General features: G+C 38.6%; 1 protein-coding gene across 5 annotated transcripts in view; it reads left to right on the top strand.

Moving 5' to 3' along the window:
• The window catches only part of LOC127454525 (dysferlin-like), a 130,970-nt gene that overhangs the window by 110,670 nt on the left and 4,689 nt on the right, over positions 1 to 15,611 (top strand). For all 5 annotated transcript variants that reach the window (XM_051721844.1, XM_051721837.1, XM_051721842.1 and 2 more), the window contains 11 exons: positions 262 to 390; positions 2,993 to 3,148; positions 5,420 to 5,511; positions 6,110 to 6,280; positions 6,669 to 6,811; positions 9,679 to 9,818; positions 9,983 to 10,071; positions 10,166 to 10,261; positions 10,528 to 10,669; positions 13,183 to 13,282; positions 14,009 to 14,181. In XM_051721844.1, coding sequence (XP_051577804.1) covers positions 262 to 390; positions 2,993 to 3,148; positions 5,420 to 5,511; positions 6,110 to 6,280; positions 6,669 to 6,811; positions 9,679 to 9,818; positions 9,983 to 10,071; positions 10,166 to 10,261; positions 10,528 to 10,669; positions 13,183 to 13,282; positions 14,009 to 14,181 — 1,431 coding nt within the window. The remainder of the gene's footprint in view (positions 1 to 261; positions 391 to 2,992; positions 3,149 to 5,419; positions 5,512 to 6,109; positions 6,281 to 6,668; positions 6,812 to 9,678; positions 9,819 to 9,982; positions 10,072 to 10,165; positions 10,262 to 10,527; positions 10,670 to 13,182; positions 13,283 to 14,008; positions 14,182 to 15,611) is intronic.

Raw genomic sequence — 15,611 nt, 5'->3', positions numbered from 1 at the left:
TTCCAGATCCTTTTACATTAATGGTGCACTTGAGGTTGTTTGACTTCGCAACTGAAATGTTAAACCCACAATTAAATATCCCAGAGTCCAAGATACTTAACGGAAACTGCTTTGGCAAAAGAAACAATGGACTTATTTGTCCTTTCAGGCCCGGTGCTGATTAGAGTACATTTCAAAGAACTGGATCTGCATAGAAATGATACATCATCACAATATGCAGCATTCGCACACACTCAAACACTCCTGTCTTTCCTTTCCCAGGTTTATGACACAGAATTGGAGAAGGTTGAAAGCTTTGAGCAATTGTCTGATTTCTGTCAAACGTTCAGACTTTACCGTGGAAGAACCCAGGATGAGAGTGAAGACCCTTCCGTTGTTGGAGAGTTCAAGGTAGGGTCACTCATAAGCACTCAGCAAGTTCATGAGAAGTGACCAGATCAGTTCAACTACTATCACATGTGCTCTCATTCAGTCTCCATGAAGAAGAACATTCAGACAGTGCCAGATGAAGCAAGGGATTGGTGTCAATGCTAATAAGACGAGCTAATGCCGTGATTGGACCTTAAAGTCATTTGAATCAAGCCTTCTTTTTAAACTGATAACATTCGTGCCTTTGGCTGGTTCAGTCTGTGCTGTCAAATTTGTCATTGAGCAACACTTTAATTCAGAGCATTCTGCAACACAGAACCAGAAGCTTATGCCATCCTTTCTGCATACTGTCTAGAACTAAATAATCCATTTGTGGGTCACTTGTTGTCTACTCGTCTTCTTAAAATGACATTATTGATAATCATTTTACACTGTATAGGGTTCTTGAGTTGTCTGTATGGTTCGTTGGGGATAAAGTATTGCAGGGTTCCTCAAGAGGTGGCCTGCGGGCCACATCCGGACCATGTGAGACAAATGTTTGGCCCACGCTAAAGGCCTGTTCACACCAAATCCGTGACGATTATGTGAGACAAACTTCCGACGAAAGGTCTCTACACACAGAGTGTAAAAAATAAAAACGAAAAACAATTTCACCCCTGTACAGTAGGCAGCGCTGTTGCTGTTCTACAAACATTTATACCAGTCTCATGCCCGCATCTTCAGTTGATAGAGAATTTATTGAACACTGTTAAAGTGTTCATTTACCTAATTTGGCATATGTTTCATTATGTTCTTTCCATGGTGTTGATGCATTCTGAGGAGTATATAATTTGTGTTTTTATGTGAGTGAGATGAGTAAAGAGCGCTGTTGCATAAATATACATCCTATTTATATTTGCACATGTATTGTGCTATGATTATATTCCAAACAGAATCCCAAAGCCAACTACTCTTTTTTTTTTATAATGTCTGGATTAATGCCTGGATAATATAACACAAGGTGCTGTGATACAAATACATATGAAATAGTGCACATTAAGAATAACACTGTACAGAATAAATATGATGCATAGCCTAATATTAAAAATAATTTATAAGAAAACATTGGCTCACGGTCTTTTCTTTATTGAAATTATTGCAATACTTTCTTATTTTATCCTTAAGAACAATAACAATATATTTTTTTTGGATTTTTCCCCTTTTTCACCCAATTTGGAATGCCCAATTCCCAGTGCGGTTTTAAGTCCTCGTGGTCGCATAGTGATTCGCCTCAATCCGGATGGCGGAGGATGAATCCCAGTTGCCTCCGTGTCTGAGACCATCAACCTGTGCATCTTATCACGTGGCTTGTTGGGCGCGTTGCCACGGAGACATAGCGCGTGTGGAGGCTTCACTCCATCCACCGCGGCACCTGTGCCCAGCGACCACGAGGAGGTTACCCCATGTGACTCTACCCTCCTTAGCAACCGGGCCAGTTTGGTTGCTTAGGAGACCTGGCTGGAGTCACTCAGCATGCCCTGGGATTTGAACTAGCGAACTCCAGGGGTGGTAGCCAGCGTCTTTTACCACTGAGCTACCCAGGCCCCTGGATGTAGGCCTTGTTAAATTATAGAGAATTTAAGTATTATTAATCATTTTCATTATTAACAGTGACACCTCACTTCTGTTATTTGATTTTGAAAATTTGTATTCATTTATTGAAACAAAAAAATGTTTCTAAATTCAAATTACACTTCAAACTAAATGAAAATATAATCAAAATAACAAAGTGGTCAAAAAAATCATATCAAATCTTCTTCCTCCGACCCCTTTTGCAGTGACTTAAAAATCCCTCTATGACAACAAGTGGAAAAATACCAATACATATTAGATCATAAATACAATTGTAAATATAAACATAATAATAATAATAATAATAATAATAATAATAATAATAATAATAATCTGAAAAATAAACCATGACCAATAGATAGTTTAACACAAATCTCATAAAGTTTGTATAGGGTGCATTCCATTCTGAAGGGCTCATCCCCATGCCCTAATCCCTTCAGAGGGTTTACCCCCCAGAGTGAGAGCTTAGGAGGGTTGAAGGGTGTAGGGCTAAAAAATATAGGTAATTTGGAATACACTTCAGCATCACCTATCCAAGCCAAAGCAGCCACTGCTGTTGCACAAAGGCTGATGCTAATGGACATCACCTGCACCTAATCAGAAATTTTTACACATGATTTGGGCCTACTAACAGCTTTCAGAATGAAAACTAAAAAGAAATGTTTAAAATCTTTATAAAAAATGTAAGCTTCATGTTTAAAAAGTTGTTTCATTTATTTTATTAAAAAAATAAACCAATAAACAAATGTGCAGTCCATTTATTAAAATAATTTTTAAAAGTTCATTATAATAATTAAAAGCTTTCATAGACCATGGGGATGAAGGGATGTCACATGTTTTGTTTATAGAAAGAGATTGCAGTTGAAACTGGTTTAATTTACACTAAATTACACTTGGCAAACCTCCAGATTTGTGACGTATGCTCCGGTTCCGGTCCACTTGGAAGCAAAGTGTCCATCAGTTGAGTAACACACTTCAGAGCTACACTGACTCCTGTCCTGTCCTCATTTAGGGTTCATTTAAGATCTATCCACTGCCTGACGATCCCGCAATAGCCACACCCCCACGCCAGTTCCGCAAACTTCCACCAAATGGTATCGAGGAGTGCCTGGTACGTGTGTACATCATCCAGGCCTATGGCTTACAGCCCAAAGATGCCAATGGCAAGGTATGTACAACACAACCAAAACGATATAAGCACAATCCAAATGTAAAGGAACATGCTAACTAGTTTTTCACTTTTGTTCTTTTCTATACAGTCAAGTTCCAATCATAAAGTTAACACTGAACATGATTATCTAAAAACATTAATCTAAGTGAAACTAAATACAATAGCACAATATTATAAATAATGATTCACAGTTTTCGTAAAGCTTGGGGGTGGGAGAGGTTGTAACAACAGTTCTTTACTATTCTTACTAGCAATGGTGAAGAATTGGGGGAGACGGGGGGCACATGTCCCCCCCAATGCTGTAAAGGGGGTGATTGCCCCACCCCCCCCAATCATGCATCTGTCCTTGTTTATATATTTTTATCAACACTGAAAATAATTTTGTATGGTATACCTTGCAATTGCGAGTCTGTCATATTGAAAACTGAAGTCCCCCCTTCGTTGTACGAGTTGGTATCGCCCAACTAGACAGCGGTGTCACGTTGTACCTGTTACTTTTCTCAGTGCTGGCCAGGATGCATGAACTCACAGTCGATTATTATTACTGGATGAGGATTTAAAAAAATGCTTTTATAGATAATGTTGAGGCGGATTTTCATTCACAGGTATGAATCCTTGCAATTATCAGTTTTTATTAAAAATAACAATCCAGTGTAAAATGTCTCCAAATGGATATAAAACATTCTTAGATTTAAATGTGGATGAATGGAGGATTCGGTTTTGAAGCGTCAAGCGCCCCCTGCAGGAATAAAACTCAAGCAATTTTGGTCTGTAGGTCTGTTACCCACACTAAACTTTTGTATGAATTTAGAAAGCATGAAATATATCACATGAGTCATATGTGGAGTCAGTGAAGATGTTAAAGGTGTCCATAGAAATGATTGATTGTTTTTCATGGTGAGGAAAGCAGACAGGCATTTCAAATGAGCAGGTAAGAATTGTAATTTTCTGAAAGGGTAAATTTTTTCTGAAACATTAACCCTTACGGTTTTTCTGAATGTTTGATATGATACAGTGTATAAATATTTAAGTGTATGTATTGAATTAGGGATGACGGGATTATACAGTTTTACTATTAACTGTGATTAAAAATATCACGGTTAATTTAGGCATAAGAATTTAGAATCCATGGTTAAAACAGTCAAATGCTTAAATATTATATTTAATGTATAAATATATATATAAAATAGTTTTTCGTAAGATTTTGTAAGCCTAAATTGGAAAACTCTGTGTGGGTACTGGAGCTGTTGCTATGGTTATGGATGGTGGCGTGGTGCTCTAATGGCCAGGTGTGAAGAACTGAACGTAAACATTCAATTCACATGAAACTGAAGCTTAAACCAAGGGCGGACTGGCCATAGGGAGAACCGGGACTTTTCCCTGTGGGCCGGCCGCGAAACGGGGCTATAAGCTGAAACGGGCTGCGCTGTTATACCGAACGTGCCGTGACTGGCTGAAGAGGCTGCAAAATGGCGCAGCGATATGCTGAAGGGGGCCGCGATATGCGGAAAAGGACAGCAACAACCAGACGGTAATCTAACCATCAAAAACTCACACCGCAGCATCTCTACATTGAATATACTTTTTTTTTTATTTATCTGCGCATTAATTTGAATTGTTATTATGCATTGTGTAATGTGTTGTAATGAATCATTACAATCCCTCTCCCAAACCAACCCCACCCCAGGCCAGAACCACATTTGGTCCCTCTCAGTGTTAAAACCAAATCTACGCCATAGCATACTAGACACATTCACAAATCTCTGAAGTTAATTTTTTTAAACTTGTTTTACATCAGTTAGAGCTTCATCAACCAGAAGAGTCGTATTAGCCATTTATGAAGCCTCCGCAGTGCCAGATTCATAAGAGAGCCGAGAAATGTCTTTATGAAAACATGGAGTCACCCTTTTACCCATAACCATAAACTCTCAATGGCAGCACTGGACCTGGCCAAAGCGCCACCACTGCTGGCCCAGCATCAAATGGGCTTTCCCTTCATTAGTTGCGTTATGTTAAGATGACGTCCTATCATCACCTACTCAGGCCAAGAGTTATTATATGGAACATTTCACACATATACTCATTGCCTATGAAACGACACTGATCATAGAGATTTTATGCTTTTTCCACCATAAGAGCAAAGAAGAACTGTTTAAAGCAAAAAGGAGGGTGTGTTGTTTTGGATATTGTTGCTTATAGTTTGTCTGTGCAAGTTTGTGTGTGACTATGTTAACACATACATAACTAGCACTTCTTGTTCTTTCATAGTGTGACCCTTATGTTAAGATCACACTTGGCAAGAAATCAGTTGATGACCACGACAATTACATACCCTTTACTTTGGACCCCGTCTTTGGAAAGTGAGCATGTCTCTTTCTTTCTCTTACACACACACACACACACACACACACACACACACACACACACACACATACACATGTTGGTGCGGCTGTCCTTATGAGGACTCTCTATAGACATAATGATTTTTAAACTGTACGAACTATAGATTCTATCCCCTAACCCTAACTCTACCCCTAAACCTAACCCTCACAGAAACATAGTTTGGTATGTGTTTTTAAGCGATTTGATTGACGGGGACACTAGATATGTCCTCATAAAACACATTTATAGCATAATACCTCTGTAATTACCAATTTGTAAACTAAAATGTTTTTCTCGTAAACCACCCAAACCTGTATACACACACACACACACACACACACACACACAGAAACACATCATCACAGAGATCTGTTTGACAATTATACCAGCAGGGGTCGCCACACTCATAATAATGATCAAGCCCTTAATTTTGACATTCTTGACATTGGATAAATGCAAGACACAGGTTGATCTGGTTACTAAACAATGGCAGAATATGAAGTGTGTGTATAATTACCTTTTTTTTTTTAAAGCTAAATATCCTGTACATTATTCTGCCTTTCCCTTATTTTTTAGGATGTTTGAGCTGACATGCTGTCTGCCTCTGGAGAAGGACCTGAAAATCATGCTGTATGATTATGACATGCTCTCTAAAGATGAGAAAATCGGAGAGACCGTCATAGATTTGGAGAATCGCTTCTTGTCCCGTCATGGTTCTCGTTGTGGCCTGCCACAGTCCTACTGTCTGTAAGAAACTCTCTCCTCTGTCCTGTCTCCTTTAACTACCATATTATCATAGTCATTATAAAACAATGTAAAAAAGTGATTTCTCAGTTTCTATGTACGAATTACAATTTGTGATAAAAAAAGAATGTTATTGCGAATAATGAATGTGATTGGAACTATTTAATAGCTTTTAGAGTATGGATTACAAATTGCATTTTATCCCGACCCTGATTCCTCTTCTTCTCCCCATCATGTGCTGTCCTCTATTGACTCTTCTGTAAATAATAATAACAAAAAAGTTTCGTTTTCAAAATAGTTTATTTTTAACTGTTGATAGTCCCAACAGCTGTCCAAACAGACATATTTTGCACTGTAAATAAGAGTTGTTTTGTCTCTGTGTTGGCTTTAGGTTGGGTGTTAACCAGTGGCGAGATCAGCTGAAACCTACCCAGTTACTTCAACGTCTGTGTGAGAGGCAAAACTGTAAACTGCCTGTCTACAAGCAGGATCGAGTCTACTTCAGAGGACAGGAATATACCGTGGCAGACCTTGGTACATGCCCTAAACACACACTCTCACTAGACCTTCCTTCCTATCACTGAATGAATGTTCTTGATATTTGATAATTAATTCTGGGATTGCCGTTCCCAAAGAGTGGCTTCTTAAAGAATTGTGTGCATGAATGCATGTGAGCGCATATGTACTCTATGAATAAACACAAACATCATGACCTATGAAACCACGGGCTGGACGGTGAAAAAAGAAAGTGGAAGTCTTTTCTTTGGAGCTGCTGAAAGCATTAGTCACGAGTAAGAGCTAATCAAAGCATTAGTCCGACTCCATCACATCTTCCGTCATTTAAAAAGCGAGCCGTGCACGAGATCGGCTGCGGTTCTGTGAAAACACTGACAAAACAGAATAATGATATACATCCAGGGTTGTGCCATACATCATATCTGTGTGTGTGGGATCACAAAACTGTTGGGGAGGCCCAGTTGGCTGTTCTTGCAGGAGCGCTACGAGCGGAAAGAATGAGTTGCTCCTTTGTGTAAAGAAAAACAAGTGTGGTATTGTAAAGATGAAAGACCTGTGTAAACATACAGCACCTCTGACATAGTCATACATTCACAGCACATATATCACTCCTTGCCACAGCAACCTGACGTCTACTGTTCCTAAAGTGTGCCCTCGGGAAGCTAATGCTAACTAATGCTACAATAGTTTACTAGTAAGTATTTATTATGTTGATCTTACTCATGTGTAACCTCAATCAAACCCTCCCACCACATTTGGTTTGACCTCTAAGCCATTACATGCCTTTTAAAGTCCCATTGGCTGCCTTTCTACCAGTGAGATGCCACATAAGGGCCTACAGAAAGTCAAGCTCTTAAGCCATTTTCCCCTTCATGATGCTTTGGGACGAGGTCGGCGTCAGATTTATGGTGAACTAGCATGCAAGCATGTTCAGCCAAGCTCAACACTGCTCCTGTGTCTGGCCACCGAGGAATACTACGTCTCTTTGTTTGCCCCACGTATCCGCGGCAACCCGCGTGTCAAAGCAATTATCAGGTGGCCATTTTGGGCATCCGACTTCATGGCAGAAATTGTCTTCCTCCACTCTGCTCTTTTTCCTCTTTTCTCCACACTCTGACCATGTTTCCCTCTGGGACATGACACAGGGTTTCAAACTATAAACTCAACAGTGGGTGTTTATTTTTTCTTCTTCTCTCTCTCTCTTTGCTTTTTTAAAGAGGAAAATCTCTTCTTAGATCAACAGCAATGAAATCAGTGCATCATGTAAGGAACAGGGAAAGATAAACATTTCATTCTATACAAGTGGAATATTTCATGAATGTGTTTTGCACTCATGTTGGCTTTTTTATTTCTTGTCTCAGTTATGACTTCATAAACCCAGTGGCCAATTATTTTTCATATCAAATCGAAGTTTACATAGTTATGGATTTAAAGCTGATGTGTGTATTTTAAGTTAAAGTGTTGTTAAAATTATTTCCCATATTCCAGGTTGAAATGCAGAGTCAACTATAAGTAATAAATTAATTGATTGATTTCCGCAAAAAGTGTAAACACTGTTTATCTGTGGCGCTAAAAAACTCTTGCTCTGCTTGTTTAAGCATCCCGACCACCCAACACAGCAACACTGACTCAGCCAATGGTGTGAGTTTGGGGCGGGACTATCTGTTTGTTCAAACAATGGAAGAGGGGGGGTGTTCAGGAAAGATGTTTGAAAACAATTATTTTTTAGCAATTCCATTTTCTAGTGGCACAAAAATCAGACACTTTAGCTTTAACATGAATTCAAATAGGGGTCTAAACACATATTATATACTTATTTATTTATTTTAAGGCACAATTTACAATCAGGTTTTTATCAAATCGCACAATGATGACTCTAAGACAGGACTATTTCAACTTCATAGACAAGTGGGCCAGTTGGAAAAAAATCTCCAGGGCATGCTGGCCAAGCCAGAATATTATGAAAACTAAAAGCTTCTATCAAATATTGTGTTATAGTAGGCCTATCATTTTTGTTCACTATATAAATAAAACATCAAGAGAAAAATTTTCCAGCAGGACATTCTGAAAAAAACAAAAACAAAAAAAAACATAAGTGTTTTAAAATTGGTCTTTAACTGAGAAAGTTGATCAGATTCTAATTTTATTGAACAATAACAGTGAAGTTGGTTATAAATGCAATGATTTAAACTTTTGACTTTTCAAATGAATGAGGGAAAAAAAAAAAAATGTTTTCTTGAACAAATTAATGAATAGAACTTTTCTGTTTCTCCGAAATTACGCTTGTCAGTCATCCATGATTTTAGCTATTTAATCTTCCCATTTCATCAAAATTATGGATAATGATTATTTGTAGTGCAATCTCTGAAAGCATCTAAAAACATGGTGCTCCTACACGTGACACTGTAAAAACATTGAGACCTGGCGCTACTTCTGTCTAGTGCAAGTTTACATAGGAAAACAATTGAAAAACAGTGTGATCAGACACAAAACACATTTGGTGTGAACAGCCCCTAAGACAACTGACAACCTCACACGGCCCACTGGAAATTTTAAACGGGCTACTGGCCACCAGTTGAATAGGCCTGCTCTAAGACATTACATACATTACAGCTTCATTGTCTGTTAAAACATAATTTTCTGTAAAGCTGCTTTGAAATGATGTGTGTTGTGAAAAGCACTATACAAATAAAAATGACTTGACTTAACATAGAATAACATTACAATGAATTTTAAAAATTGTTAGTAGAGCAATTTTAAGGTAAAAACTTGGAACGTCTTTGGAATGCCTCTGTATGTTTGACCTGTTGTGTTTTAAACATTAGTTGTATTCAATTTGAATACATGCTACAATGACCTTATGTTTGACTACATTTGGCCATCAGATGAAGGAAGACCTTTTAACTCTTACCTGGGTCCAGTGCAGGAGCGTCTAGCTCTTTTGGTGCTGAGGAGGCAAGGTCTGGTACCTGAACACGTTGAGACACGACCCCTCTACAGCCCTCTACAACCAGACATAGAGCAGGTAACATAGTCTCACATTCAAATAATCAGAATCCTCAGAATTAACCAGATTTATTTCCATCTAGCATAGCAAATTCTAAAAAAACAATAAAATAAATAGCTTTCTTTCTACTATCTGAGATGCCTGTCTCGCTTCATTAACTTGTTTTATTTGCCAATCCCCAGGGCCGTTTACAAATGTGGGTGGATCTGTTCCCTAAATCTTTAGGCCCACCAGGGCCTCCATTCAATATTACTCCACGCAGAGCCAAAAAGTATGAATGCCACCTACTTTCACTTCTATTTTAACTTTCAGTGATTCACCTTTTTATGCATAAGTGTAATATTCCATGTTTTCTGGTCCCATAGGTTCTTCCTGCGCTGTATTATATGGAACACAAGAGATGTTATCTTGGATGATGTCAGTGTTACTGGGGAGAAGATGAGTGACATTTATGTGAAAGGGTAAATTGGGGTGTCATAAATGGCTTGTTGGGCTTGTGTATATGAAGTTGTTCTTGTTTCTCATGCAATGGATCTGTTGCTTGTCTGTTGCCACTGTGACCAGTAGTAACAATGGGGTGCAAAAAATATCGATCAGTAGCAACAAACATACAGTTGCAGGGCAACCATGGCCCAAAGCCACAGGTCAGCTCTAAGTAACATTGCATTCTAAATGTGTTGGAAATGATGTTCTGTGTAACTGCCAAAGCTATTTTTTTCAATCGTAGCTGGATGCATGGCCATGAAGAGAACAAGCAGAAAACAGATGTGCACTATCGATCACTGGGTGGTGAAGGCAACTTTAATTGGAGGTTCCTCTTTCCCTTCCATTATTTACCGGCTGAACAACTCTGCACCATTGATAAAAAGGTGAGACTTGGGAGCTGTTTACACCAAACCTGTTTGTGCATCCATCTGTTCTGTTTATCAGTTGTTTTTCTATATAGACATGTGCTAGACCAGTGGTTCTCAACAGCCCATTGTCCAAGACAATATTCAAAGGCCCCCACATGTAGGCTTATTAACTTATTTAAATCATTTTAAGTCATCTTGAGGCCCCCTTGGAAGTTTGCGGAGTCCCCTGGTTGAGAACCACTGCGCTAGATGGACATCTTTGACCATCGCACCACGTCTCGCTGTTTCTTCAGTGTCTCGCGCAGAAGTGCCAGGTTTTTTGGATGCCATGTCAACTTAAAAAGAAACACATCATGAGACACCTGCGTTCTGTTATTTTCATTGCGCTGCATCTAGCTTTTATATTGCATGAACGCTGCCCCTTAATGTGCATTTGAAGGTTTGGTGGAAAAAAATTACATGTCAATTGAGAAGGATCAAACCAGAGGTTTAATCAAAGGAGAAATGAAACCAGATTTTATTAGTGGTTTAGTTGGTGACTCTAGGCCTGTCAACATTCATATCCGCATACTGGTCTTCAGCTATGTTGCTCAAACCAAAACGTTGGACCTTGATTGAGTCTGATTAGGTGATCTACAGGTCATCCTGATTTGCAAAGGCTTTGTAAGCAACTCCAGAAGCTTTCTTATGCTCAGGGATTTCGGTGTACTTCCCACATTTTGAAGGATATCACTGCAGTTGGAAGGTGTTTAATGCAATGTTTCAAACCCAGATTTGTTGCAGGCTGCAGCTGGCAAATGTCCACTTACCGCATGTGGTACATGAGCATCTTTTAAAAGCAAGACAGTCCAGAATTCAGCCAAGCCAGCTCAGGGAAAACAGTTGTGATGGACAAGGCACTTGAAGTGAGGTTTTGGCAGGCAAGAAATCTTTTATGGTAAGATTGAAGATAGCAGTTCCACCCATTAAACCTAGAGCGGCCCATTACAGCAGCTGTCAGAAGGTAGATCCACTTTGGCTGGGGTTTGTTGGACACAACGCACAATAAAATTTATACATAATGAAACTCATTCTCCTGCATGAAACAAGGCCTGACAAACAGTGGTAGATTGAAAGTGAGCCCTTATTTGCAGAGTTTGTTTTGATGGAGCTGTATGCGGTTGTCAGGCAAGACAAACTGACTGACATGGCCTGTTTACTGGTGAATGGCAGCAGTGCAGTTCTGTGAAGCAGGAGTTCATTATCCTTGCTGTGTTTGTTCGCACATCCATCAAGGGTACAGTACAATGGGAATGTTGTCACGTTGATGGAATACTGTCTGGCGGTGGGGTGCTGAATCAGGGCTGTAGTGGGAGTCACTCTCTGTCTCTCACCCTCTTTCTACTTCTGCTTCACATATTCACACTATAATTTTTTACTCTGTCTTTCTCAGTCACTGTCATGGGCTGTGAGTTCATTTCTACCTCTCCATTTCTCCTATAGCATAGTGGTTAAAGATCTGGGCTGGTAACTAAAAGGTTGCAGATTTCAAATTCAACAAGCAAGGGACTTGCTAGAATAGTTTACCCAAAAATAATAATTTTCTCATCATTTACTCACCCTTTTGTGGAACACATGCAAAGATATTTTCAAGGATATAAGATGTGTTTATAACCATACAGTGCAAGTCAATCGGGGCTGTACACACACTCTGCACATGTGTCAAGCACAAGGATTCAAGCTTCTCTCATTAACATGCCAATGCAGATGTTAATATTATTTAAAGAATAAGGAGTTACATTTTGGTCTGCTTCTCTCTCAAAACCCAAAAAATGGGTTATGCCGAGTTTGAGACGGCATAAGGGAGAGTAAATGAATTATTATTTTTGGGTGAACTATTCCTTTATCCCTTGATTTCTTAATCACATAGTTCACCCAAAATTTTAAATTCTGTCATTATTTACTCACTCTCATGCTGTTCCAAATTCATATAACTTTCGTTATTCCATGGAATGCAACAGGAGATTTTAGGCATAGATTTTATTTTCATTGCAACTTTTTCCCATACAATGAAAGTAAATAGTGTCTGAGCCTGTCATTCTGCCTAATATCTCTTTTTAGTATTCCACAGAAGAAAGAAATGCATATGGGTTTTGAACAACATGAGGGTGAGTTAATGATGGAAAGAATTTTTGCTATCTAAAACTATCGCTTTAAGGGGGACCGTGCTGGTTAGAATTTCTTGATGTTATGAATGAATTGGAATTGATTACGCTTTTTTCTTTTTATTATTATAATTATTTTTATTACTGATTTGTTGTTTAAGCAGCTACATCCGTTTTGATATACAGCAAATGTAATGCACTGAGGGGAGGTGAGGTGGATGGAGAGGAGGTGGGATATAATTTGATTTTGTAGCTGAATATCCTTGTATGTTAAGATTATTTATATGTTAAAGACAATAAATATATTGATAACAGGTGGGGGCCATGCCAGTAGTTAATCCTCTTCTCTGTTTGTAAGCCCATCGTGTTTCTCTTTCTCTATAGGAGCATTTTTGGAGTTTGGATAAAGTTGAAACGAAACTGCCTCCTAAGATTACTATTCAGATCTGGGACAATGACAAGTTCTCCTTTGATGATTTCCTTGGTAAGAACATATAAGATGAAAATCCTAACCCAACGTTCATCCCTTGTGCCAGATTACTCCTCAACTCTCTTCCTCAGCTTTTCCAGCCTCAGCAAATTCAGCCGTGTTAACCTTGCACAACACCACAAAGCTGTTTTTCAAACATATTTTTCAGCCTTGACTTGACAGAAGAAAAACGTTCTGTGGGACAGGACCACACTGATAGGACCTTGTGTGTGTTTTATTGTCATTAACCTATATATGAGTCTATGCAGTATGTAAATGTGAGCTTGGGGAGCTGGTTTCAAAAATGTAAACCTCTTTAACCTGTACCCTTCACATTGTGAGGTTACCCCACACAGTGTTGTGTAGCGTGACTGTTGGCATAAATACACTTAACAACCTTAACGCAAATATATCATTCAGACCACATGAGTCCTCTAAAACTTCTTTAATGTTATTATCTACCTAATTTCCAACATGTCAGCACAACTGGAAGAAAAATAAGTTATGACCTTATGATCCTGACTCCTTAAAGGCCTCTATAACACACTGTTCTACAGTATGTACATTTTGTCAAATAATTAGCATCCGGCCACAATGTGAAAACCTCAGAAAATAACAGGCTGCCAGCAGTCTGAAGGTCGGCTACTTTTTGACTGAAATTAAATTACAGGAAAAAATAGATAGTGTGTGCTTAATTAATTTATTTTGCCTGTTCACTCTCCCTCTCTCTTTCTTTCAAAGGTTGTTTGGAGATGGATCTTAACCATATGCTGAGTCCAGCAAAATCTTCAGAAAAATGTGGTCTGGAGATGCTCTCTCAAACCCAAGACAGGCTAGTTTCACTGTTTGAGCAGAAGACGGTAAAAGGCTGGTGGCCGTGCGTGTGTGAAAGACAAGGCGAGAAGATCCTTGCAGTAAGTAGCAGTTACACACAAACACACATGCTCTTAAAGGAACGTGTTCATGTGTTCAAAAGAGAAATTGCATTGTTCATGCGAGAAATTGCGCTGTTTTTGTTTTCGTGAGGTTTAATCTTGAAATGTGGTGGAAGTCAAGATTTTCACTGTAAGATAACTTACAATAACTTGTAAAAAAAATTTCAGGTTGTTTCTCACCAAAACCTATGTCTTCAGAAGACTTGGAATATGATGCATTAGTCACATGGTATACTTTTATGATACTTTTGAATGCTTTTTTAAGCTTTAAAATGAGTCTCTATAAACTGCCATTGTATTGAAATCATCAAACTATTCCTTTAAACCAGCTGCCCAGTTACCAACTCAATAACAGTAGGGGAAATATTGACTACTATTATTGAAATCTCAGTGCTTTCACTTGTGTGGCTGTCACGCTAATTGCTCAGGAACGGAAGAGGGGTAATGTATTAAATGACTGCCTCTTTCTGATTCCCAGTCATGGATTGCAATGCCTCATTTTGGAGCAAATCAAATCGAAGCTCACTGAATTAAGGAGGAGCATCACATACTGTAAATATGAACAGTCAGAATGGGCAACAATTGATGTGTTCCTGTAGTGCTTCTATTTTGCTTTTGCGAGGAAGAGGTGTGATGAAAAGTTTGAATTAAACCATATTTGTTTCAATCATGTACAATATGGCTTCTTTGTTATTATTTGGTCTTTTTGTATAGATAAATACAACTACCATTACAGCTCAACAAGAATGAAATAAAAGACGCAGTTTACACCTGGTATTAAGAAGCTTTTCGGGTGATCTGATCAAATGTGGTCAGCCCTAAATACAGGTATAAACAGGGTCTAAAATGTTTTGTGATCGGATCACAAAAATCACATACAGATTTGGCCAAAAATGCGTGTGACCACATTGCATTTGAGATGTAAATGCTAATCCGTCCTGTATATATCCTGGACAGCAGCAAAGTGCCACCTGTCAATCAAACGCTGCACTACAACAAGAGTTTAAACTTTGCCAGTTAGGAGCAGTTAAAAAAACAACAAAAAAAAAACATCCGATCATTAAAAAAAAAAAAAAACAGATACATATACAAGCACAAAAACTTCACGGGTCTTCTTCAGTTTGTCTGATATCAACATGCAGAGACACAAATGAGAAGCATGAACATCTAAAACACCTTTTAATACAGGTAATCCACTAAAATAAAGAATTCTGCTTGAAATGTTGCGTTTGTGCTTAGATTAAATTTCAACAGCGTGCTGTTCTTTCATGCTTTCTCTGTCTTTTATTACTTTTTTGCATTTTATTATCATGCAGTGACATGTGAAATGAAACAGAGACCCTCCCCTGCAAATCTGAACACAAGTGGTCACAGGAGATGCATTTAAAGGGATAGTTCACCCAAAAATG

The sequence above is a fragment of the Myxocyprinus asiaticus genome, chromosome 2 (assembly GCF_019703515.2).
Source record: "Myxocyprinus asiaticus isolate MX2 ecotype Aquarium Trade chromosome 2, UBuf_Myxa_2, whole genome shotgun sequence".
Classification (NCBI taxonomy): Eukaryota; Metazoa; Chordata; class Actinopteri; order Cypriniformes; family Catostomidae; genus Myxocyprinus; species Myxocyprinus asiaticus.
The sequence above is the reverse complement of the archived record's forward strand: the minus strand, read 5'-3'. Positions and strand labels throughout refer to the sequence as shown.